The sequence below is a fragment of the Stigmatopora nigra genome, chromosome 5 (genome assembly GCF_051989575.1).
Source record: "Stigmatopora nigra isolate UIUO_SnigA chromosome 5, RoL_Snig_1.1, whole genome shotgun sequence".
Lineage (NCBI taxonomy): Eukaryota > Metazoa > Chordata > Actinopteri > Syngnathiformes > Syngnathidae > Stigmatopora > Stigmatopora nigra.
The window spans coordinates 5,223,359-5,249,136 of NC_135512.1; the positions used below are offsets into that span (position 1 = coordinate 5,223,359).

Sequence of the window (25,778 nt, forward strand, 5' to 3'; positions counted from 1 at the left end):
CATATACAATATGACATATTTTTACTTACATTACTGTACAAAAACTAATAGGCAAAATGGATTGGACTTATATAGCCATCAATGGATGAGTTAAAATATTAAAAAATATATTATTTCCGAGCATTATTTGGGGCCATAAGCGGTGTATATTTCAGTTTTTATTCATTGTGATTTCATCAACTAGTAGGTTTGACTTAACATTGTATTGTAATTTACAAAAAGTATAATGAAAAAATATATATACAAAAGCAATCACAATTAATAACAAAATCAAATTGTAATAGTAATTTAAAAGACCAAAAATAGTCATTGACCCTTGCAAAGGATAAAAGGTCTTAAGTGTCCAAAAAAAAAAGTTTTAAATGACCAAAAATAGTCACTAACTCTATCAGGGTTAAAGATTTTAAGTGTCATCTTTTGAATAGGTGACCACTGTAGTGAGAACTGTCCCTGAAAAGGTGAAGTACTCCGAATATGAAAGAGAGGAGCCTATTTCTATCAATCATATATCAAAACGCATAAATATGAGTACAAATTACTGATGTTTGAAACATATAAACACAGTCATTTACAATGAGACTGAGATGAAACACTTAATCCCCGCTACATTCAAGCAGTCTTTGGAACAATGACAAAAAAAAGGAGTCTTTGGTCACCTTAAAATGTGCCCGCTGGGGATATTTCAACTTCATATTTCAACGTACAACATGAAAAGTGCAGTGTCACTTGCTACAGTTAAACTGGAATAACACAACTCTACACTTTGTTGGGCCGTAAATATATTTGGAGACATCTATGGTGGGTTTGTCGCATTGACACCCATCGCAAAGTCTTCTCCAAATGCTAACACGGGTGACGCAAAAGTAGCTCGAAGCTGGATTGCATCAGGCAAATAGTCTTTCGCTCCCTAAATCACAACCCGTGGTTATATTTGCAGGAGGGCTCGGTGTATTTCCTGGAAAGAAGGCCTTTCCTTGGTGTTCCTCCTCCAGCAGACCAGCATGATTTTGTAGAGAGTGTCCGGGCACAACAATGGTTTCGGAAGGTAGATCTGCGTAAAAATGTAGTATTAGTTAAATGTCTTGTTGTTGTTGTTGGGTATATCGATCTGGTTTTACCTGTCGCTTCTGATCTCTGAAAAACTCCCCTGTGTTTTCGATAACTTGCTCGTCTGTGAGCTGGGAGTAGGGCTGCTCCTTGCAGAAGTTCAGTATCTCCCACAGGGTGACGGCGAAGGCCCATACATCGCTCGCTGTGGTAAATTTACCCTGTGTGAGGCGGGGATAAATGATGTAAATCCATGAATATTGTTAGATATTTTTTCTTTTTTGCATTCTAACGACTATATCGCTAGGTTATTGCCTTCTATTTGGGAAGTATCGTATTTTCACAACTATAAGGCGCACTTAAAAGTCTTAAATATTCTTCAAAATAGACAGTTCGCCTTATAATCCAGTGTGCTTTATATATGGGAAAAAATTAAGTCATTCATTGACGGTGCGCCTTATAATGCATTGCGCCTTATAGTCGTGAAAATACAGTAATTTGATTGTTTCTCACCAATAGGATGCTCTCCCAGGACATCCAACGGATAGGCAGTACCGCTCGACCTTGGATGCGATAGTAGTCGCTACTGTATAGATTCCTGCTCATGCCAAAGTCGGCTATCTTGATGGTGAAGTTCTTGCCCACCAAGCAGTTTCGAGTAGCTAGGTCTCGGTGCACGAAATTGAGCGAGGAGAGGTACTTCATGCCCGATGCTATCTGGGCAGCCATGTAGCATAGGTTGCTAAAACTAAATGGGAGAAAATGAGAAGAATATGAAGACATTAAATCATGTGAATTCAGGGACAGTGCAGGTTCTTCAGATCCCTCAGTGCTTACCTGACGGTGGGTGCGTTGCTAAGTAACGTGAGCTGTCCCTCTGGCTCGTGACGGGACAAAAACTGGTTGAGATCCCCATTTTCCATGTATTCTGTGATCATGCAAAGGGGGTCACTGTAAATGCATACGGCCAGCAGGCGAACAATGTTGGGGTCCTTCAGGCGAGACATGATCTTGATCTCTTTTAGGAAGTCGTTCCTAAGGACATCAACAAATATAAAGTGTAGTCCAATATTGGCCATGATTCAAGTGTTTGTAGAATTTCTCAATCTTTACAATGTTTTTACATTTGAACTCCATACCTCGCGTTTTTGCTCGCATCCGCCCGTAGCATCTTTACCGCCACTAAAACCGTCGCTTCTTCTGGCACGTCGAATAAAAACTCTTTATTCATGAACTCTTGCATCCCCTCTGCCTCACAAAGGTGCACCTAAAAACAAGAAAATAAGCTATTTAACTAGTTTGACCCTTGGCTAAGTTCAAATTTAAGGTCAAGCTTGACCACCTCTCCAAACTGGCCCTCTCCGAGTTTTTCTTTAAATGTCAGGAGCTTCCTTGGAAATTCCTCAACCGCTACATCTTTTCCGGAGAGAAGGTCCATGGCGAGGGCCGGGATGGCGTACGTGTTGCTTCCGGTTACTCCTTGAAGAGCCACAATGTCCGCTTCGGCGTAGTGGGGGACACCGTCCTGGGTCGATGTGCTACTGGAGGCTGGAGAACAATGGATATGAACACAAATATTGTACTCAAATGTCAGGGTTTTGTGGAGTGTTACAACATACCTGCTTCCTCTGAGCTCTGTGTGAACTCTGGTAGTTTGCTTATTAGTCGCGACGGCTCCTGGTAGTCCGGACCCAGCGGGAAGATGCGTTCGTAAGTTGAGCTGGACTCTTGTTCACTGCTGGTGCTGCTTGGTTGGTTGTGACTGAAGGTGAATGTCTCGCTCTGTTAATAAATGGACTTGGTGTCATAAGACTGTCCTATGAGATCCAAAAAATATTTTTATACTGTGTTCCCTTGCCATTTTGCAGTTCATAAGCCATATTTTTTGTTATATTAATATTAGCAGTAGTGTTATTAGTACTATTCCTTTTTTAAAAAAAACCTTCCAGTTAAAATGCAAACCTTATGTGCAGATAGTGATTATTTTATTTACCACTGGAGGGCGCACCATTGATGTTAATGGCATTGGTGCTTGTATAGTACAGTGTATTTATATAGTGAAGATATATTGAATACATATAATTTATTTTCCTAGAAAAATAGGTTTCCAATATTTTCAACTTTTATTAAAAAAAAACATCAGTTTCTTGGTGTAACAATAGGCAAAGGCGCTTGCATTGATCTATTTCAGAAAGTTGGATTTCATATTTTTCTCGGTCAACAGGAGCGAATAAGTTAATTGATGTTTGGATTATAAGGAGTCCATGGAAAATTCCTACCTAATGACTAGCCCCTGAGTTTAAGAGGCCCGTAAAGAGTGGAAACTATGCCAAAGTAATTTTCTTATGTATGACTAACGGGAATAAAATACTTCTTCATTCAACCATGTCAATTTCACTCTGTCAGCAACTCACCTTCTCCAGCATCTTCTGCCACACCTGCCTCCACAGAATGATAACAATGATAGCCACCAGGATGAAGATGATGGCTACCAGACAGCCAATCAGAATGCGGGTGGTACTATCATCCACTTTGTGGGTGGGGTCATCCTCTGAAAAGAAAGAAGAGAGGATGTGTTGGAAATGTCATAACAAACAGTGACAAACAGGCCTGCTTTATTGGCTCCACATGTGCGGATTTTAATAAAAGAATAGTTTGTTTTCTGTAAAAAACACAAACAGGCGTCTTTGGAAAATTGGAAAAGGATTTCTTCACTTCCTCATTCAGTTGGAATCTCTTTGTAAGTGAAGTGTTGTTTGTTTGCGTGAAAAGAGTGTGAGGCGTCATATTAAATGTGGCTTCAAGCTGTAAAAAACCATTAACGACGTCAGTGGTTGCCCACAGCTGGGTGAGTGAGACCTTAATGGATGACATATGTGTGCGCACACAATAATAATAATAAGAAAAATGTGAATTTTGCTGACCTGGCTGGATTATGGGTGGAAGTCCTGCCTTGGGAGGAGACAGTGTTGTGTTATACATGGCTGTATCTGAAAAATCAACATGATGTTACTCTTCCTAATCTATTATTAGAAAGACATTAGGATGTTATTTGACTGTTACCTGACTGGAAAGTGATCTCGCTGAACAATAACCAGACATCTGCAAAGTAGAACTGGCACTTGATGGCGCTGGCCATGTGATTGGCTAGTGGAACGGCGACAAAACGAGCGCTAGGGTCGTCATCATCTGTGTCTTGGGTGAAGATAAGGGGCGTGGCTTCCCAATCCAAGTCGGAGCGGAAGTGGCAGACCACCTGTTGGAAGGCCTTGACGTTGTGCGTGAACATGTTGTTGCAGTGAACCTGGCAACGAAAAAGAGGATAATGTGACCATGTCTTGCAGATGATTACCGTGGATGGAGGGGGACTCACCATCATTGTGGTGAAGTTTCTGATGCGGTCAAACTCAAACATGATCTCGACGTAGCCTTCGGGGAAACTGTGATTGCTCCAGCCTACGTAGTCGTAGCCGGGCCACACGTTGTACACGCGACTGCTCGTAAAATCGTCCAATCCGCATACGCCGTCCGCCAGCTGGCCCAAGCCCTCCGTCATGCTGCCATATAAACAACACTTAGACCATATGTGTCAAAGTGGCGGCCCTGGGGTCAAATCTGGCCCGCAGCATCATTTTATGTGGCCCGGGAAAGTAAATCCTGAGTGCCGACTTTCTGTTTTAAGATCAAATTAAAACGAATAAGTATAGATGTATATTAAATTTCCCGATTTTCCTCCTTTTAAATCAATAATTGTAATTTTTTAAATCATTTTTTTCTGTTTTTAGCTCAAAAATCATTTTGTACAATCAAAAATTATTTAAAAAAAAGCTAAAATAGACATTGTTTTAAATGTATAAAAAACTGAATATTAAGGGATTTTAATCCAGTTCTTTTAATCCATTTATTAAAAAAAATCTAAATATTATATCAGGGAAAAGGTACCTATTTTGAACCATTACTTTTTAACGGAAATAATAGTACCACAAGGTAGAGCCATTGGGCCAACAATTGGATCGTGGTTTAACAGTATATACAATTTTATTCAATGGACTATTAAAATGTCATGAAGTACATTATTAAGTCCAAAGACAAATAGAATCACTCCCACACAGGCTGACTCATTCGTTCCCATGAGAAGGGTCCGCCACCTGGGCAGACTCACCACTGACTCTTTGCCGTCCCCATGGTGACAACAATAACAAGGGGGAGGGCTACCAGGAAAACCCACAAAACACACATCCATACACACTGACCTGTGGATGACGGCTCCGTCGTACACCGAATCGTTGAGGTAGACGGCGTGCTCGGGTAAGTTCATCTGCTGGCCCACCGGAGCGTTGTACGAAACCAGACCATCTGGTAATCACGTCATTAGGATCCCGGTTGTTCATCAGTAAGCAGGCTAAATGTATTTTTGGGAAACAACAATGTTCTTACCCAGCCATTCACAGCCGTAGAGCTCCACCCTCATGCAGACATTCATGGAGTGATCCGTGACGGGCATAAAACGCACGAAACGAGCAATGACGGGAGGCTCCAGGTCCTTCAGCACGATGTCGTAAGCGTTCCTGTTGGCCTCGATCACCTATGTGGGACAAAAATAGCATTGTTCAATCGGAAGACCTATTTGAATCTGTTTTGACTCTCACAGTCAAAAGTGATTGGAAGTATACAATCGTGTTGAGAAATTGGGAAAAAATTAAAGGAAAAAGATGACTTACCTGCTTGCCCTGTCGGTTCCTCCACGAGATCCAACGACTGCCGTCACGGCTGTATTTGATCTTGTACATTTGGGCGAACTCGTTACCGATGCCGCCGGCGTGGCGACCCTGCGTGCCCACCAGAGTGATGAATTGTAGTGAACGCAAATCAATTTGTAGGAATTCCTTCAGGTGGTCTGGTTCCACCGTGATTTCTGGACACCAGGCGCCGTCACCCTCTTCAAAGTCCAACCTGAGAGGAAAATGTTAAGGTTAGGTTTAAGGATGACTGAAAAAACAGACAGATTCCAAAGAGGTCGAAGGAAAGTGATAAATGGTTATGTACGCAATTTCAATTGGGAATGAACAACAAAAGAAAACATTTGTACATTAAAAGTTCAAAAGTTTTTGTAAAATGCGGCAATATTGTGTCAATAATTGATTTTTTAAATAACAGTTTTACATATTTTACAAATAAAATAAATAAGTACACACAAAAAAAACTTTTTGTGTATCCTTTCCTGGCCAATTTTGCTATTGGGAAATAAATATTGAATAATATCAATATAAATAAACATGCAGGATGCACTACATCATCATCATCATCATCATCGTCATAGCAACTAAATGCCCTCCTTGTCTCGAAGCATCTCGATATGAGCATTTGCGGTTCCCTGTAAATAAACACGATCGACCGCGGAAAAAACAACCGGTTATCAGGGTACACAAACTATCAGGGGGTGCCAGAAAACCTACCTGCCGTATCGAGCAGCGGTAGATTCGGACCACTGACTGGAGGCCGAGATGTCCTCATCCTGAATCTGCCCTCCGGACATTCCCAAGGGGTACCGACACACACCTAAGAAACAACAAACACACACGTTTACACATATGACTGAATAGAGCCCACAGAAAGTTGATGAGAAATTGAAAAATTGCCACTGACTGGCCATCTTGTTTACTTAGGCCTCATAATCACTCATCCGGTGTTTACAAAAGGGGTTGCTAGGGTTGGGGAAACGATACCAGTGTGGTTTGAAACTCAAATTTCCCTCCTGGAAAATATTCCAAGGTTGTTCCATGTTGCTGAAAGGTGGCAGCTGTGGCCTCGGGGCAACGGTCAAGGTCACTCAATCCACTACATCAACCAATATACTATTTACATTCCAACCACAGACAACTATGTAAATTATGACTGCAAGGTTTTTATAGTAAATAAAAAGGTTAAAATATTATTTTGAATGCAATACAAGAAATGTAGAGATGAGTTTATTTCTTTTTTGAGCTTTTGAGTTGTGTTTAAATTGGTCTATTAGGGTTTTATGAATGGAAATAAGGTCAAAAATTGTATTACATATATATTTTTAAATCCTTTATAAATCTGTACCAGAAAGAAAAAACAATAATAAAACTAACAAACTCAATGACCGTATTTTCTCGCATATAAGCCGTATTTGTAACTCAAAAAAATGATTTTTTTTTACCAGTGCATGTTGGCAAAGTGACATTTACTAGGTGTTGGTTATTTTCAGTTTTGCAGTAGAAAAACCATTACTGGATGAATGATTCCATATGATATCGACCCTAATAATGTGCTTTTGATTCATAGAATATCTCAGAAAGAAAGGGTGCGTGTGAATGTTACGTGCCAGTTCAAACAGGCATGCCTGGATGGCGTGCCCATAGCTACTACGTGAGGTCAAAACGGCTGCTTGGAGCCCATGACGCCCCCACATTGTGGTCAGGTTAAGGCAATATGCCCTCAATTCCTGCATCTACTCTTGTGTGTGGTCTCTTCTGGTAAAGCACCGACACGCTCAAATACGGCGGATATAGTGAAGCACCAGTTTGCTCTATCTCGCGTCCAACCATTGTGATAAAATAACATTGACTGGCGCCTTCCATCTTACCATCTCTGCCCGTTATACTCGGACAGAAGAGAAGGAATCAATGTGAAATGACCACAACTGTGAGGTAAATGTGCTAAGGTTAATTCTACAGTACTGTTGGGACAGAAGTGACTTGATAAAACGTGAATGACAAGCCATTTTGCCCTCTATGCCGCGTAAACACTGACTCCAGTCACTCTGCGACTCAAGTGACTGATTTGTGGCTCGGGAACGTTTCCCCTCGATGCTCGTTGCCCAATCCCCCCTAACGGGAAGTGACCGCCAGGTAACCTCCATGGCGATCAAAACTGTGTTTTTGTGAGAGTGCCTGCATCAACGTTTGCAATAATAAAAGTGGCTATGAGTCTGTATATAGTGTTTAAATAGAAGTAAATCTGCACTGATCTCATGCTAATATTTGTTTTTCTCTCTCTCTCTCTCTCTCATTTTCTTAACCGGATCGCGGGGGTGCTGGAGCCTATCTCAGTGGGCCATTTATAGTGTCCAATCAGCCTACCATGCATGTTTTTGGTATGTGGGAGAAAACCGGACTACCTGGAGGAAACCCACGCAGGCCCAGGAAAACATAGAAACTCCACACAGATGGACATGACCTGGATTTGAACCCAGGACCCCAAAGCTGTGAGGCCGGTGTGCTAACCACTCGTTCCACCAGGCCGGCCACTAATATTTTTTCAAGGTGGAAATTGGAGAGGTCTTTTGCAGCCGTCACTGATGAAGCGATAGTAGACGATAAACGCCTATTCATCTCACAAAAGTCTAAAGTTACCAGATTTTCTATGCATTGCTAATGTATACCGTATATATTTATATATACACAAGGAAACCCCTTCCAGATGTCTTTGGTCAACTTGATCATTTTCATACCAAGTCCCTCTTTTGCCCTAAAATTCTCTGGTTAGAGTCTCACAGGCCACATCACATCAGCCCATAACACTCCTCTAACATTCTCTTCCTATTAGTGGTCGGCGAGCTAAATAATTACAATTTACTGAAGGGTGTGGCGATCAAACCGTGGAAAAAAAATAGGGAACAGATTTTTGTTGTTGTTTTTTTTACAATTCTGGATGTGACATCACAACCAGAATTGGTGTGCATGTCTTGCTTCCTAGTACATGTTCATATAATGACAGAAGAGTCACACTTCAAAAAAGGTTTTCTGGGTGTGTCCTGTTTGTGGTTTTTTTTTTTTTTTGTGGATGGCGCCAAGGCTGCTGGTGCTTGGACGTTTGGTCGCCAATCTTTTGGACAACCGGTCAAATGGTGACAGAGAGTTTACTATTGAAACCAGCTCTCAAAATTATATTCATGAGGAAAAAGTTTAATATCTAAGAGAGAGAGTTTAATATCTAAGTACTGTTTAATATTTAAATTCATTTGACCGGCGACCAAATGTCTGGTCACAAGGCTGCTGAGAAAGAATATCTGATTAAGATCAAATTTGATGAATTGTAATCCTTTTCAGGCCATTTTTGGTCTCTTGTCACTTGCTATAATATTTCCGAGCACCTGTAAAGCCAGACATAAAATATTAAAATCAACTTGGCCTTTCCCCTTGAAGGACTCAAATTACTACTAAAATACTGGTAGCAGACTTGGGTTTTGCCTTTAAGGGGGTTGGTCCTGTGGCGCTAACATTACAGGAAGACTGAGTTTTGACTGAGATTAGTCTGAAGGCCGTTTGGCACATCCAAGATACAGAGTTCGACATTTGAGAATGTTAACGGATGTCAAGACGGCCCATCTAAATGTTGGTTTTTGCTATGTTTATTTATCTACCCGACCCACTCAGAGGTGACCCCTGAGGTGAGCAAGCGCGGCCAGTCATTTACATGCTTACGCACATCGACCCCCCACCCTAAACTCACACACTAGCCATCAGGTTTCACATTGAGGCCGCAGCATCTAAAAATATCGGGCCAGGAGAAGGTGGAAAAACACCAGCTTTGTGCTACAGAGCCCAAGAGAGAGCAATCCTTGAAAGGTAGTCTTGTTCCACTCAACGTTGAAATCATGAGGAATTATTCTTCTAATTCAAGGCATGACGTTTAAATAACAATGTTTTTATACGTCTGTAATTTACCACGTGAATCACTCGGGGCATTGCGACTCAAGTGTGCACAAAAATGTATTTATTATTAAATTAAGTGTTGCAGCAGGGGTTTCCAAACGTTTTTCTCTAATATTCAATAAAGTCAAAGGATTCAAAGGGATGGTACCAGTACCATATTTTCTTAAAATAAATAAATAAAGGAGATTTTGTGTCTTTTAATACCAAAGTAAAATAATTTCTATATCGGACGCCGCATAATTGGATGTCTATCATCAATTTTGGGAAAAATAACAAGCACTCATTTTTTTAGGGGTGTATGGGTAACTGGTGGCCATCTTGGGTAGGGCAGCTAGATCAATAAAAGTGCATATATACATACAGTATCGACAAATTATTTCTTCCTCACAAGTGAAATAATGCTTTCCCTCTCAGGTTGAAGACGGAAAAGACACCGATGGCATAAACTTTATAGCTGGGGAATTTTGAACTGAGGAAAGTTGGCTTCGCCAGCCTACTTGGTTGGATTAAATTCAGCCCTAACAATTTCCTCGATGTGGAAAAAATAATTAAAAAAAACTAACTCTTCAAGGTGAAAATTGCCTGCTTCCATACATTAGAGTAGTTTCAGTAGCTACTTGTAATTATGCAAAAATACACACACACACATACACGCTAGTAATAATACTCATGGACGGAAAGAAACTTTTTTTATTTTTTCATGAATTGTGGACTTGCTGAACTTTGACCACAATCTGATGCACAAACAGTCCTTTCCATACACGCGCATGGAGGAAGACTATTTGAATGGACTTTCCTGCTGTCAGAATGTCTGGTATGCATTAGCCACAGACTCCAATAGAATAACTAGATCTGCAGCGAGGGTGTTTTCAGGCAGATATTTGCATGTGATCTTATACACACACACACACACACACACACACACACACACACACACACACACACACACACACACACACACACACACACACACACACACACACACACACACACACACACACACACACACACACACATGCACACACACACACACTCAAGCAGACAAAAACTTCCTTCAATCATTCCTAATTTCAGGATATGAACATGTCATAATAAGAACAAGATTTGTGATCTTTTCAATTCAAGTAGGTATAAGAGTGAACCACCTAGCAGGCAACTTTTGACCCGCGAGCCGCAATTTTGACACCCCTGGATTAGCAATAAATCATCATGGGTTTTGATAGACAATAAATAATGAATAAGCATCATTGACGGCAAAATTGTCCTAATTGTTTTTGAGGGTATTAATCTTTTTTTCCAGTTTACTCCCTTTTAAAAAGTGGAAAATAGTAAATAGTCTTTTTAAATAGTTATGTGTTGTGCCTGTTAGGTCAAAAACAGCGATACTAGCGTTTTTGTTGTCAAAATGAGACTTTGGCAACAGATGAAAGAGAGCAAAAAAAAGGCAGGATGTGGAAGGGATCAGGCATTTTTTTTCTCAGAATGAAGTCATTGTGACCTCTTCTGACACAATTGTAATACATTGCTAGGAAACTATCAGAACACATCCAACAGTTTAAAAACCAAACGGGTTTGTACTAGCTTGTGCTACATTTCTAGAGTTTCATCCGTGACCCTGAATCTTCCCCTTTGGATCCTTTTCCACCCTCTGCCTACCAAACTCTACGACAAATAGCTTCCTTGTGAGAGGAAACAAAATATAGCTTTTGATTTCATGACATCACAAAACCCAGCCGAGCAGGAGAAAAACGTCGAGGGGTGAGGCGGCATCAAAGAAGCCAAAAGAAAGAAAGTGCACAGTTCCCGCTAAAGACAACTTAGCCCAAATCTTGGGAGTTTTCAGCCGAGGAAGCCAAAACTAACACAAATTTCGCCAAAGACGGTGCGGTGCTAAGGCAAGAACGAACCTGGGTTGACTTGGGAGATGACGGGTGAGAGAGAGGACACGAGGAGGAGCAGCCATAAGCTGAGGTCACGGGGGCGCTTCATCACAGACACCTGGATGGGATAGATCCTGACCTGGATAGAAAAAAAAATAGAAATCAGAATAGAAGAATCGTTTTTGTTTTGGTATTTCATCCCATATTTCTTGGTTGCAATTGCAAGACAGATACAAGACACACAAGACAATGTAGAGCTAGGTAAAAAAAACTGGAGCCACACACAGAGAGTCAACAAGGTGGGGACTTTCTGCAGACTGAGACTGAGGGTACCACATAGTACCCCCAAAATGTGTGTGGGTTAATAGTGCTAAACATGGCTCATTCCAGAACTAAAAGGGCATTTCAAGTCCTGCCCATTAATTTTGAAATCATTTGCATTCGCCCCTAATATTTACAGTTGCATTTTTTTACCAAAAACAAAGCCCCGACCCAGTTTTTTTTTATCATGTCAAATATACCAAAAATATATATATTTTAATGAAAATGTCACTATTAATCGTAAAGCTAAGCTAATTAATTTTTTGATAGGTTACTACCTATTGTTGGTAAAAAAAAAAAAAGCTACTGTGGCATAAAATACACTAGCCAAAATGTCCATACAAATTTCAAGGTCACTTAAGGGTCACCAGTTTTGAGGAAAAAAAAAAAAACACAAAAATGTATTCATAATTATACCAAAAAAATGAATAACAATACACAGAAGTGCATATTTTTTAACCAGAGTGACAAACAACAAAAATGACAAGTTATCATCATATCTTTTTTGTTTTCTTTCCATTATTTGGAAAAGCTAAATAAAAAAGTCTAAAATTGGAGCTCAGTGAGGTGATTTGGATTGCAAATTTACTTTGGAAAGATTTTGAGCACTCAAGCGTTTCAGTTGGTTTCGCTACGAAGGTCAATTTTTGCAAAAAAACGACTCACGTGAACAAAAACTGGAAAGGAACGGAGCTTGGTTTCCAGGACCACCCCCACAAATCCATCAAGGGGATTTTATAATCTCATGATTTTTGGGAGGTGGAGCCAAGTTCAAACAATAAGATTCCAGAATAAACCAGTTCATCATTCGTCTTTTACACGCTAGGCAATAACAATAACAATTTATGACAATTACATAACCGACAAGTACGCACGTAAGGCTGTCTCTAAAAAAAAAAAAAAAGTATATCACAAAAAAAAAGACAACTTTCTCAGCTGGAAGTTTTATGAAATTTTACAATCTCCGCCCCCATAAAATCCATGCTTTAAAGCTAATTAAAGTACATCATGATGTCATATGCTTAATTTTTGTAGAAGTGGCAATGATTATTATGCTTTTTCCATCCTTGAACATTTAAATGGAATCCATGTTTGTTGCATCAGAATGGAAAAAAAAAGATTTCTGGGATGAAAAAAAACAAACACAATCCCATAAAAATAAATGTTACAGGATGTGGACGAGCACACGCACACACCCGAAGATCAGAAGAATGAATCAGCTGCAAAAAAAAAACAAAAAAATAAAACGCTACAGTGACTTTCCGATAAACTGACCACGTCATTACATAAGTTACTGCAACTTGACATGACTCAACACTTTGAAGCACAGCAGGTCCACAGGAGAGCTAATTTACTCCACAAATTATGCTGATGTTATCGTAAATGTTTTACTTATAATAAAATGGCTGCACAGCTATGCAAGTTTATATTGGCACAGGTCGAGAAGATAATACCTGAAAACTAAACTTCATTTGAAGTTGTGTTTTTGTAATTCAAGTCTGAATTTCTTCCCTTGGTAATCTTTAACATTAAATAAAAAAAATAAAAATTTAAATATTTTTTTCTCATCAGAAATGGGAAACTTTGATTACTATGAAATTGAAAGGTACATGTATTTGTGTTACATAGTGTTTACTTATGCATGCTAATAATGGCTATGCCAAATGTGCTTTCAATTATGGTCTTTTGTCATCAATATTGAACTTTTATGGCAATTTATGAAACAAAAACAAAAACAAGCATCACCCTATCAAACCCAAAAACACTACAAATTAAACTTACATTTTCAAAAACACATGTATTGCACTAAAAAGTAATAATCATCTTCAAAATTGTGTCATAATAATAGTAAATATTGTGTTGGATGGGTTTTAGTACATTTTGCTGTTTGTAATATGTATTATGACCACCAGGGGCAGTACAATACAAAACAAAGATCTTTTACAATTGAATTATTGACTTGAACAAATACATCTGTCACACATGAATATTCTCTTATTGTCTTTCAACATTTGTTGCTGCAACATTAATGTTGATATGCTTACATAGATTTATATGCATAAAAAATGAATTTAAACCAGTATATAAAGCATGATTACATTTCCACATATTACCTTTCTTTCTTTGTATTTCCTGAACTGAAATGAATCATTTTGCAAAAGCAATTGCGCAATGACCCATGAGCGTGCAATGTGTTTTGCCTCTTAACATCTTAAAAAGGGGTTTGGAGTGAATCTCCAGTGATGACAGTCACAACTGTGAGTTTGGAAAAAACAGGATCTGAGGCCAAAAAAAATAAATACAAAGAGAGCCATCTTTAAAACGCAGGGACACACGCACTCGTAGAACCAATAAAATTAATGACATTTCAATTGTGTGCAAGTGAATGAAAGAAATCAAATCAACAGATGAAGGTGAATATAGGTCAGAAAAAAAGATGACCCGACCTCAAAAAGAGGTCGATCTATCAGGCACACACCACATGCAAACACCTGCATTTGACACTTACTTGACACTCACGCAACACTGACGGACAAGAAAACCGTTGCCAGCAAACCAAACGTCCATTTTGGAATTGAAGTACACCTTATTTTACACTTTAGGTTAGTGATTGTATGTACAGGTTGGGCACAAAAACACACAGTTTGACCTTTAACTTTAGTGCCATCAATGGAACTGAAAAAAAATAGCATTAGGAACCAGTGGCAAAGCAATGTGTCAAATACCATGACATTTTAAAAAATACTAAAATCAGTGTTATTGGAGGTCAAATCAGTTTGTATTTATGTTATGTTAATTTTCAATGTACTATTAATTTAGTAGTCTTGATAAATTTATTAAAAAAAACATCAGCTCAAATATTATCTACATGCAGTAGATCTAAATGTACCAAATAATATTGTGGCCTACAAGACCCAAAATATGATTTTAGCGTGTATACCATGTTTTTATGAGGATGTTTAAGCAATTAGTCTACTTTTAGCTACAAATCTGAACGTAAAAATCTTAACTTGACACCTACCTTTAAACACAAAACCAGCGCTTGGAACTCTGTTTTGAATGGGTACATTTCAGTTTAGATTCTTGATACATTGTATGAAAATAATAACTAATGAAAAGAGTTTACCTCATCTTAATCGAGAGTTGTGTATTGGGCCGGTGCGTTCTAGTAGCGTTATTGTTCAAAACTACAAGTCCCAAAATGCACTGTAATAACAGGGAAACCTGTTTACATATTGCTTATTTAAAATGGTTTTACAGTAAATTGTAGTTAAAAACAGAAACACAGTGGTTTAATCCACATTTTCTGGGTTCATACAGATATTCTGGCTTTCCCAGGTAGCTAAAAGTTAGCATGCTACTTCCTTACTACGGCTATCTTAAAGAGTCAAAAGTGCAATCAATTGTTGTCTATGTTTATAATTAGTCTTACAATTAATTTGTTATGTTATTCACAGGCGCCCGTGTAACTCGCTTTAATTTTCATCATATTTTTGAAAATTGAAATTTAAAAAAGGCTAAAAGAAATGACTTAGACATTATTGAATTTTATTATTATTATTAAAATAATATCTAATGTTTTAATATGTTTTCTCTATTTGAAAAGCATGCAAACCTCATTTACCAATTACCACAGTGATAAAAAATATTGCTTTCAATCCCAAAAAAAGTAATCTTTTGAAGTTTGCTCCTGCGTTCCATCACTGCAAAAGCAACACTATTTGCCCTCCAAAGCCCCCAAAGACTATCATCATCTCCATTTCTCCCCAGCAACAACCTCAAAAACACAAACTTTTACTTACTTTTATATTTCAGACCATCTGTCCTACGAAAAGTATTCCAGTGTGGAGATCAGGCTGTCGTGAATGTCTCGCTGGCTCAGTTGAGCGGCGCCTTCGCTGGGCTGATGTAAGACAACCCCGCACACATAGAAGGAGGGATAAGAGGGGGGAAAAATAGAGGGAGAAAGAGAGGCAAAAATAAGGGGAGAGAAAAAAATCCCTCGCATTCTGTGGATTCTTGGGAGCAGGCCAAAGTCCCAGAATTCCACACGCCACGCATAAGGTTTCAATTTAGGCCTGATCCAAAAGGCTCCATCAGAAAGCTTTCTTTCCGGCCCTGAAAAGAGTCTTTCTTTTTGACAGCTTCAAGGTAACGCTTGTGCTGCTCTACAAGAATTTCAAAACAAGCATCCAAGCGTTTTTGAGCTGATATCAAGAAGTTAGAGAATTTTTGGGGGGTATTAATGAATCATAATTAAGTTTGTCAGAGGCAAATGTCCATCAAAAAGCATAGGTTGATTTTCATGGGTGGCACGGTGGATGAGTGGTTAATGTGTCAGTCTCACAGTTATGGGGTCCCGGGTTCAAGTCCAGGTTGGTCCACCTGTGTAGAGATTGCATGTTCACCTCAGGGCTCCATGAATTTCCTTTGAGTTCTCAAATTTCTTCCGCCTCTGGCCTGGAGACAGCTGGGATTGGCTCCGGCACCCCCGGGACCATAATGAGAATATAGAAGTAGTTCAGAAAATGAGATGAATTTAACTTTGGCCACTATTTTAAGGTGAATGTTGTTGAACATTTGCAAACAAGACTCTAAAACTAAAGGTTCTTTGTCTACATCGCCCTGGCGATTGGTCGCCGACCAATCCCACTCACCTGGAAAAGTCACCAGCACCAGTTTGCCAGAAGCAAATGATTTTAGCAGATGTACCAAAAAGTGCGTCATTTTACAATGGCGTCACACAAAGACGTTAGTTGAAGATTATAAAATCATCAAAAATAAAGTCATCCAAACAGTCTGGCTTTTATTTTTCATCTGGGCCAACGTGACAAGGATAAACTCTTGGACAATACGATATGGATGCACGAATGCAGCCAGTCAGAGGCCCGTCCGGTTGTTATAATGCTGTTAACAGAGCAAGAGGCCGTGCCAAGAGTAACAAAAGCAACAGCGTGGAGTTGCTTTTGTCCCATCCTGAACCTAAACATAACCCACGTGCTGGAAACTCTGATTCTCGGGGACGCGGTAATGCAAAACGCACAGTACACATGAGTCAGAAATACAGTGAAAGTTCCAAGACACAATTGTAACACACTGTAGCTGATGCTAAAGTGGAAACTAGAAAGGGGAAGATCTCAAAAGTGGTTCAATTTGGATTTCAAACGTGAATTTGATAATAAAAGAAGCACAATGGAGACCAATCAGACGAGTTCAGTTAAGTAGTGGGTAAACCTAAATGTTAAAGGTCCATAATTGAATAACAAAACTGATTCACACCAATAGAATTTTGCCACACAAAAGCTGTTATATGGCATACACGATTTGAAATGATCAAAAAACGTAAAAAAAAAAACATACCCAAGTTGACTCAGTGACTAAAAAGTTTTTTTAATATGCATCATTATGATCTGAATGTTCCATCACAATTAGAAGCATCCAGATTTTGTGTACATGATTCATTTCCAATGTGCTATAAAGATCACTATGCCAACTTGACAGAACATGAGAATTTTTCAGTCAGTATGGATAAAAGATATAAAAAAAAGTCTTATTAGCCAAATAAATAGATGCACCAGATCCATAAGCTCTCCTCCTGTCTTCACACAGACAAAGAGAGGGATCGCTTCATCTCAGTCGCGTTCCACATCGTTTATTGCACATGGATGACATCACAGTTTCGCCCTAAGGGGCAAAGGGGTTGTTGATTTTTGGATTGGTCGCCTAAACGCCGTTCTTAACCAGCTCGTGAACGCCATTCTTGTCGATGATGAGAGTCGGGTGGAATTCTCGATCCTTCACCAGCGTTTCCAGACCCTATCAACAAAAATCAGTGTTAGTATTATCCGAAAAAGTCAAGTTTAATAAATAAACCCTGTGCACGTCATTATGATTGCGAAAAAATATTTTCTTTCGTGGGCCTTTTGATGAAAATGATGATTCCAGTACACTCTGATGTGGTCAATCCTCAAAATGGTGAACATCCATGTTGACACGACTCATTCGTTCCACCCTGCCTAGTCTAGATTTGTACAAATAAAGGCCTCGCCCATTTGTGGTTGAGCAAATAAACCCTCAAAATCATTAAAATTGCGATAAAATATTTGGTTGTTCCAGTGCACTCTAGGTGGTTGCTTAAGAAAATGTTCATTTGTGTTGCAAAAGGTTCAATATGTCCCATTTTATGCCAAATTTTAAATGAGCCACACACAAAAAACACTAAAGCATAGTTACTGAAGAATTTAAATAAACAAAAGAAAAAACATGTTTGAAACTACTACTTCTACCCTCTCTAAAATGCTTTTTTTCTTTGTTTGCCTTTGAAAATTCACTCCAAATTAATAAAGTGTAAAATCAGACATTCTGAAGCTAAAATTCTTACCTCTCCACCGTAGGACACCAAAGGGGAGATCTCACATTTTATAGGCAGGTCCGTTCCGTCCTTTAAACTGAATGGAAAAGAAAGTAAAGCAAATTAAACAGGAGTATGATAGAATTCTACACAAAAGGCTGGAAATCCTTGGTGGGCCTTTGTTTTATTTCCAATAGGAAGAAAGATGCAGTGATTAGAGTAAATGTTACTAGCCATGTGAGTGGTGGCCATGCGGCTGTCATCCATTTTTTGTAAATAGGAAATCAACGACAAGGGGCGAGAAACAGTATCGTTCTGGAGGGTTAAAAAGAGCAAGAAAATTGGGGCTTTAGGAAGAAGTATCGAAACGGGAAACATTATCGATCTGGAGGGTTAAAGAGAGCAAGAAAATTGAGGCTTTAGGAAGGACGTTAGCACAGATTTTCACTGTAGAAAAAAATAAAATTATGCTATTCAAGACATGCTACTGTCATGATCCGATGTGCTGATTTGGAGGGCGTTTTGTTCATTTCAAAAGCGCCATTTCAGAAAAGATTGGAGTTGAAATAATCAAAACCATCTGCATGCACTCAAAACTGCCAGGAGGGGTGGTTATGGATGTAGGGGGGCAAATAATTACTTTCTGTTGCCATCATCTGTGACACGGCCTTCTTCTCCAGCTCTGGAAACATTTGTGAGGGAGTTGTGAGGAAGGAACATGGTGAGCAAGACCGGGCATGAGCCAATGGCATGGTAAGGACGTGATAGCAAACACACAAAAAATCCCAGCAACAAGTGATAGGTAAAAAAAAAGGGCCAAGTGCTCACCTGGGAATGGCAGGCACACGTGAGCCATTCTCGTCAATGAAGTGCCCGCCGGCGTTAAGCACCCAGCGGTGATGGAGGGACATTAGGGCGTGTCTGGCGGTGCTGGGGGTGTCCTTCCCGTCTTGGCGGTCAGCGTTCTTTAGAGGGGAGAACTCGTCTTCCCTCAGCACCTCGTAAACTGCAAACGTCCTGTTAGGAGACACATGCACAAACTTTAATATACTTGCTTTAAGTTCAATGCCAGTGTTCAACACTATGTGTTAGCCTCCTGACTAGCAGTAAAATAAGAAAGGCATTTTAGACATAGATAGGTAAGAAGTTAATAAATAAATACATGAATAAATATATAAATAAATAACCGTGTTGCTGAAATATATATATACACATACATACACATACATATGAATGAATGTCCTCTATAGAGTATAGGGAAAATAGCATTTAGCCATCACGTTTTTTAAATGGAAAACATGTGACATGGCTTGATAATGGGGGTATCATTAAATTGTGCAGGTGTACACGTGAGGTTAACAGCCTCCTCTCAGGATAAGAAAAGAAAACATGAGTTCTTTTTCTACAGAGGGAAGACCAGGGGGGGGGGGGGGGGGGGGGGGGAACCCATCTGGATTCTGCTAAAACTACCAGTCTTGATATAGCTAGCTGTCAAGCATCCAAGTTAAAGCAAAGAGAATTTGCCCTCATATATCATTACTGGAAATATAAAGCTCTATTAGTAGTGGCATGACTGTGCACTTGTGTCATGCACCATTATTGGAGTGTTTTCATATTTTCTTAGCTTTAAACCCGTTCTGAGTATATTATGTGCATCTTAACTGATGTCTGAACTGTGCAACTGTTTGGATTTGTTTTGGATAAAATCATATTTTAAATAATTGGTACAAAAAAATGGATGGATGTAAATGGAGATCATAATTTGGTAATCACTTGGATTCTAGGATGAACCTTTGAATAGCATAAGTCAAAGAAACAATAACTTACTTAGCAAACTGGAAGATGTCAAAAACAAATTTTTCCATCTTAATCCCATTGGGTTTGTCAGGCGTGATAAGTTGACCCTGGGCATCCACAAACGGGATCTTCTTCCGGGCTACGTGGTGCTCAAGCTTAGGTTCGTACATCCTGATGGGAGAGAGCAACAAATTAGACTTCTCCACCACCACATTTGAATTACGGTCCAACACGAGTAGGCTTACTCTACTATGTCTTTGAGGAAGGAGAATCTGAAAAAGTGATTGGCCACATTGCCTGCGTTGAACATGAGGCGGCCATCGGGACTTCGCTTCTCAGCCGTCGCCAAGGTGATTTCACTGTACTCCACTACCTGGTAAAGACCGTCTACCTTGCAAACCACGCCAACAGCCTCCGTGGGATTGCTCTTCTCCACCACCTGAAGAGAGGATTTCATACTTGTCAACTTAAACGCTTTTCCCCTATTTGAGACGTTTTTTTTTATCATTTCAAATTGTGTATGCCAAATAACTTTTGAACAGGATTTTTTTTAAGTCCGTTTTTTTTGTAAAACTGATCTCCTTTTACCCATTTCGGCTCTAATCCGGATCGTCGCGGTCACTAGTAGCAGACAAAAACATTGTCGACTGCCAATATTGTGCATTTCCCTTTCACCCATCTGCCTTTTCACTATTTAAATATAGTATGTCAGTAAGCAATGTACCCAGACAGTCAAGATGTCAGCAACCTACAACGAAATCTACAGAATCTTGAATTTAGTCCATACTAATTGGGCATTCTGTCCACTTTGGAGAAAATTTGAGACTTTTAAGTGAGTTAAGAGTTAAATCTGTGATTTGACAAAAATATATAGATGTTCATTAATATGTGCTGTTATTTTACTCTTGTAATAGTTCATTCCAAAAGTTTTTCTAATATGTATTATTTATAAAGATAGCTTTTACTGAATGTTACACGGCTGCAACAGATCAGATCTCTTCCCAATATAATTAAACATTCCATTTTTTTTAAAGGCAAAAACACTATATTTGGGAATGATAAGACTATAACATTAAAATATATCATAACCACATTAGAGACTGAGAAGTGGCTGAAAACATTTACTACATGAGGTTTAAAACTGCCACTGAAAGATCACATTTCCACTCAGTGCAAGTGGAGAGAGAGGAAAAAAAAAACTTAACCGGTGCCTAATGACAGAGTACTGATGAGGGGGGTTGGTTAGCGGGTCTGGTCAACGCTCTCCGGGAAGCCACATGAACTGCCGAGGAAACTTAATAGAGGGGCTGTGTACTGATCTCAAAGCCCCTAAACTGCAGCTGCACGTGCATCATTTTTTAAGATATTCAATGTTGCATTTCGTGCGTCTGCTTTAAGAAAGTATCGTGGCAACAAGAAAAAAACTAGAGCAAACTATGGTCTTGTGGTAAGAAACTCTCACATCAATCAAACATGACAGGTGTCCTCATATTTAAGAGAATACACAAGGAAGTCAGTATTTTAAAAAATGGCATCGTTTTCTTAGAATCCTTGCGGTTGGTAATACTGTTGTTAGGCATTTCCAGAACATCTGTTGAATTATAAACGGTTTTAAATGATTAGGAAAACAAAGACGACTTTTATTGTTAGCCGATGATGACTCCTAATGAATCAAAGACAATCCAAGGCTGAAGATTTTCTAGCCTTAAATTAGGAGTTGCTGACAAAAGCATCCCTTTACAAGTAATAAAAGTAATTCATAGTACAAATCATCAAAAAATATGTGCTTTTAAAACAAAACAGAAGTACTGGTCTGTACTAAAGGAGGCAAACTTGGATTTGTTGCCACCTGCTGGTAAGAATGGGATAATGCAGTTTTCCCTTACTGGAAATAAAACTTTGGATCTGGTCTTAAGATTTCAATATTCCTAACTCTTCTAGAAATGTGCAGTAAAACGGCTCATATGTCAAAGTGAAAAATAGCCCATTTTGAAAAAAATATCTTGTTAAAATAAAATAAATAAACAAATAAATCTGAGAAATTACATTTTTATGATTTGTAATTATTAGCAAATTCAAAATGAGCAGCAAAATGCTTTAACATACAACAACAAACCCAATCAATAAATTGCAAAACTAACTGTCTTCAGAAAAAGAAGACCCCGTTTTAAAAATAAGAGGAAGTAAAACTGACCTTTGCCCCGCAGTCTGCATCCTTCTCCATACAGAAACCAGCAAATGCTGGGTCAGCCACTTTAACCAGGATGTTATCCACACAGTAGACATGTATGAACTCAATCCCCCTCCGTTGCATGTCGTCCAGGATCCCCTGGTTGCCCAAGGCTCTGTACAGACCCCCATTTCCATCTAAAAGCACAAACAAGGCTTCTTTTTATTTCTCCGCCAGGTTTACGAGCAGTTTCTAAACCGACGACTCTAGCAAATTACCAGGAGCCATGGACAGTTTGCTTTTACTCTCCATGATGATTTTGCCATCATAATCCATGGCAGGAAGCATGCCTTGTTGGAAGAAGACGACATTCTTTTTGTCCAAGCCGAAGTAGTTGAGACGTGAGAAGAAGTCTTTGGTGGATTCCATTGTCCTGCCGCTGGTCATGATGTACCTGCATGCAAAAAAAAACACCAGAAAAAAGATGGTTATATATTCAGACATTAATTATGGCTTTCAAGTTATCAGCTCTGACAAACTTTTGAACTTCTCACCAAGGAATGATGCACTTTCTTTTATTTTTCTCCTCGGCCAGATGCTGAAGCTTCAAAATGCGCTCGGCCTGGATTTGAAAGAGGGTCTTGTGGGATGGTAGCCCCACGTCGTACATGCCTTTAGGGTAAGAGACCCCCAATCTGGTTCCCTGACCACCAGCCAGAAGCAGTACCGCCACTTTGCTCTGGGAGATGCATTCCAGACCTGGAGAGAGCAGGGGTGGAGTGGGGGTTTATAATTTTATAGCTTTTGGATTATGATTAGATAGTTGAACAAGTCTATTGAAAATGACAAGCTTATGATTTATAGGCACTATGTCTAATCGGTAAAATGGTCATAGTACATTTATAGTACCTTGATTAATAATTACAGTAGACTCCTAACAATATAAACTGTACTTTTAATTTGATTGGGTTTGAATTGAATGGGAGTTTTATTATTGGAGTTGGGAAAAATTTTCATGAGCGAATTATAGTCAGTGACTTTAAAAAAAAAATAATAATAATAGATGTTTTATTCACATTATATTTATTTATAATGTATTTAGAATTCTATAAATAATACTAGAAGTATAAGAGATAAAAATAGAATTATTAATATGCTTTATATATTTACATAATCATTGCTTATGTTTTTAATTTTTTTATAACCAAAAATATTTGAGATAAATATAATAAATACTATATAATATAAAAAATACTTTGTGTCTAAAACATTAAACTTTTTAAAGTGTCCCTGAAAAAAAAAGAGTCAACCAAATGAGAACAAACTGACATCACAATTTTTTTTTATGGTGCTTGTGAGCTTTATGGATTGATAAAATTTATGACTGCTTTGCTTTATCTTACGTAAACGGCTGCTAAATGACCCGATTTTCAATGCTACTTCGTCTTGAAGCAAAAAAGAGTCACCTGGGCGGACCCTCTAAACTTTGACTAACCATGAGAACATATAAACACACACTTTTGTAAAATGTGATTTTTTCCGGACATAGCACAGTGACTTACTTCATCACCGCGAGTAAAAGACAACATCTACGTCAGAGGTCAAATCAAAAACAGATGGTTACCACAACAACCACACTCGCCTCCTTTTGTGTCATTTTTCTGCTAAGAAGAAAACCATAACAGACCTCCAAAGGCAGGATTGCGCAAGGTAAATTATTATTAACACAAGATGAGTTTTAGAGAAAAATGGAAATTGATTTTTTGTGCAATTTTTTTGGCTCGGAAAAATGAAATTGCCGTTCTTTTTGGACCAATATATAAATAATGACTCGTCGCCAAATGCCCAGGGTCCATCTTTAAAATCTACACACCCCACTGGACTTGGTCATTGACTTGCACACTGGAACAATAATAAAAAATGAAAAAAATCATGCCTCATCGATCTCCACCCATTTTTTTGTTTTTGCAGTTGCTACCCATACTGATGTTACATTGTCAATTTTGACTTCTCTAGTTTTTAAACCAGTACAAAAAAAATAGAGTATAAATATAAATGAATGTGGCCCTAATTTTTAGGACAAAAAATATATTTTTCAGGTCATATCTAACAGCTGGAAGTTTAACTAATAAAATCCTTTACATAGACGTCGTAATCACCTTTTTGCTCCCAGCGTTTGAGACTTCCTCTGTCCCTGGTGACACTGCCCAGAACTTCCTGGGGCACCGGCTCCATGCGGGCATCCATTTTCTCGTTTTTGGTACAGCTGAATGACTCCATTGCCCTCTTGAAGAAGCCATTGATTTCCTGAAAGTCTAGAATTTGCAGCTCCTGGCTTAAAGCAGTGCGTTCATCAGGACTCAGATTGTCCCAGAAGCCCAGGAGGTGAGCCTGGCCAGCCTCGGTCAACCTCGAGAGGAGTCCCGTAATCTTTGGGTCCATGGTCAGTGATTGGTCTGATAATAGAGAATTTTTGTTATCAATAATCCTTATAAAGTGTGATTTATGGATGTGTGCGTGTGTGTTTATGTTAAAATTCTCTCGCTACGTTTGTTCAAACCGTGCAATGTAGAGGGTTTTATTTGTTAAACACCCAGTTTTCTAAGGAATACAAAATACAAACAGAAAAGTCACACTTAATTTCACTATAAATTGGAGTGGCTAATACAAAGTCAAAGAGGTCAAAAATATGGTGATGCTTTGAATTTGGCTGCTTAGACGAAAACCTGCTCTCTCAATGTGCTCCTCTAGTGTTCATATTTTTTTGTGGCTTAAATATATACAGTCCAAACATAAGAAACATGCAAGATGAAAAAAAGCAAGAACAGAGTGTTCATTAAAAATGATAGCTTGATTAAAGGAGTGACCTTAACATTAGTTTTTTTTTTTTTTTTAAAGAAAAATTAAGATCAGGAATGTGGGATCAGGAACGTTCTGTGCTTTTACTTGAGTTACTTGGTTGATTTATGAGTAACTAACCCAACAAGTTTTTTTCTACAACTTTAAGTGCAAAAGACGAAGTGAAACATTAAGCCTGAAGGTACACAAAGGCTTACAACATCAGCAATTTACAATCCTATAAAGTGGACATCACATGCAGTCATTACATACTCGAAAAATATTTCTATAAATGCAAAAAAAAACTATTCTTTATTTAGATAACTAAACAAGTCAAGTTTGTTTCTAAAATATCTCAGTAAACAAACTGTGTTGATTTTGCTGGAGCAGCCTGTCAGAATCAGGCGTTCAGCTTACGTGGTGTTAGCTGTTGATCAAATCAATAAATGCATGGAAATGATAAAATTATATCAAAACTCACCGAGTGGGAGTCTCTCACCTGTGTCAGCCGACGTTTTGCGTCACAAATAAAGCTTTCTTCACTTGTCCGGGTTTGAACGCCTCAAACCCGGACACCGCCTTCCTACAACGTCACGCTACGTACCAGTCTGGCAGGCGGTGTCCAATGTTGCCTTCAGGAACCCTCGTACACCATAGTAATATCTATGAGCGTAATAAATACATATCAAAAT

The 25,778-nt window shown here is 38.8% G+C and overlaps 2 protein-coding genes across 4 annotated transcripts; both read right to left on the bottom strand.

Moving 5' to 3' along the window:
* Positions 1-145: 145 nt before the first annotated feature.
* ddr2a (discoidin domain receptor tyrosine kinase 2a) lies at positions 146-15,148 on the bottom strand. The gene is made up of 17 exons (XM_077717713.1): positions 15,057-15,148; positions 11,636-11,747; positions 6,504-6,606; positions 5,769-6,000; positions 5,485-5,632; positions 5,301-5,403; positions 4,421-4,604; positions 4,111-4,351; positions 3,972-4,037; positions 3,462-3,598; positions 2,667-2,829; positions 2,390-2,595; positions 2,187-2,314; positions 1,885-2,082; positions 1,561-1,795; positions 1,119-1,268; positions 146-1,051 (listed from the first exon to the last, which is right to left on the bottom strand). Exons 2-17 carry the CDS (start codon positions 11,715-11,717, stop codon positions 926-928), a joined length of 2,502 nt encoding a protein of 833 aa, XP_077573839.1. The 5' UTR covers positions 11,718-11,747; positions 15,057-15,148; the 3' UTR covers positions 146-925.
* Positions 15,149-17,295: 2,147 nt separating this feature from the next.
* Positions 17,296-25,740, bottom strand: uap1 (UDP-N-acetylglucosamine pyrophosphorylase 1). 3 transcript variants are annotated; one of them, XM_077717686.1, is made up of 11 exons: positions 25,586-25,740; positions 24,408-24,704; positions 22,803-23,007; positions 22,527-22,702; positions 22,273-22,445; positions 20,324-20,517; positions 20,109-20,249; positions 19,110-19,298; positions 18,922-18,963; positions 18,312-18,378; positions 17,296-17,746 (listed from the first exon to the last, which is right to left on the bottom strand). In XM_077717686.1, exons 2-11 carry the CDS (start codon positions 24,688-24,690, stop codon positions 17,654-17,656), a joined length of 1,563 nt encoding a protein of 520 aa, XP_077573812.1. In that variant the 5' UTR covers positions 24,691-24,704; positions 25,586-25,740; the 3' UTR covers positions 17,296-17,653. The 3 variants fall into 3 exon arrangements, with proteins under 3 accessions (XP_077573812.1, XP_077573811.1, XP_077573813.1); XM_077717685.1 differs by having other exon boundaries at positions 25,568-25,730; XM_077717687.1 differs by lacking the exon at positions 18,922-18,963 and having other exon boundaries at positions 25,568-25,730.
* Between the last annotated feature and the right edge of the window lie 38 nt (positions 25,741-25,778).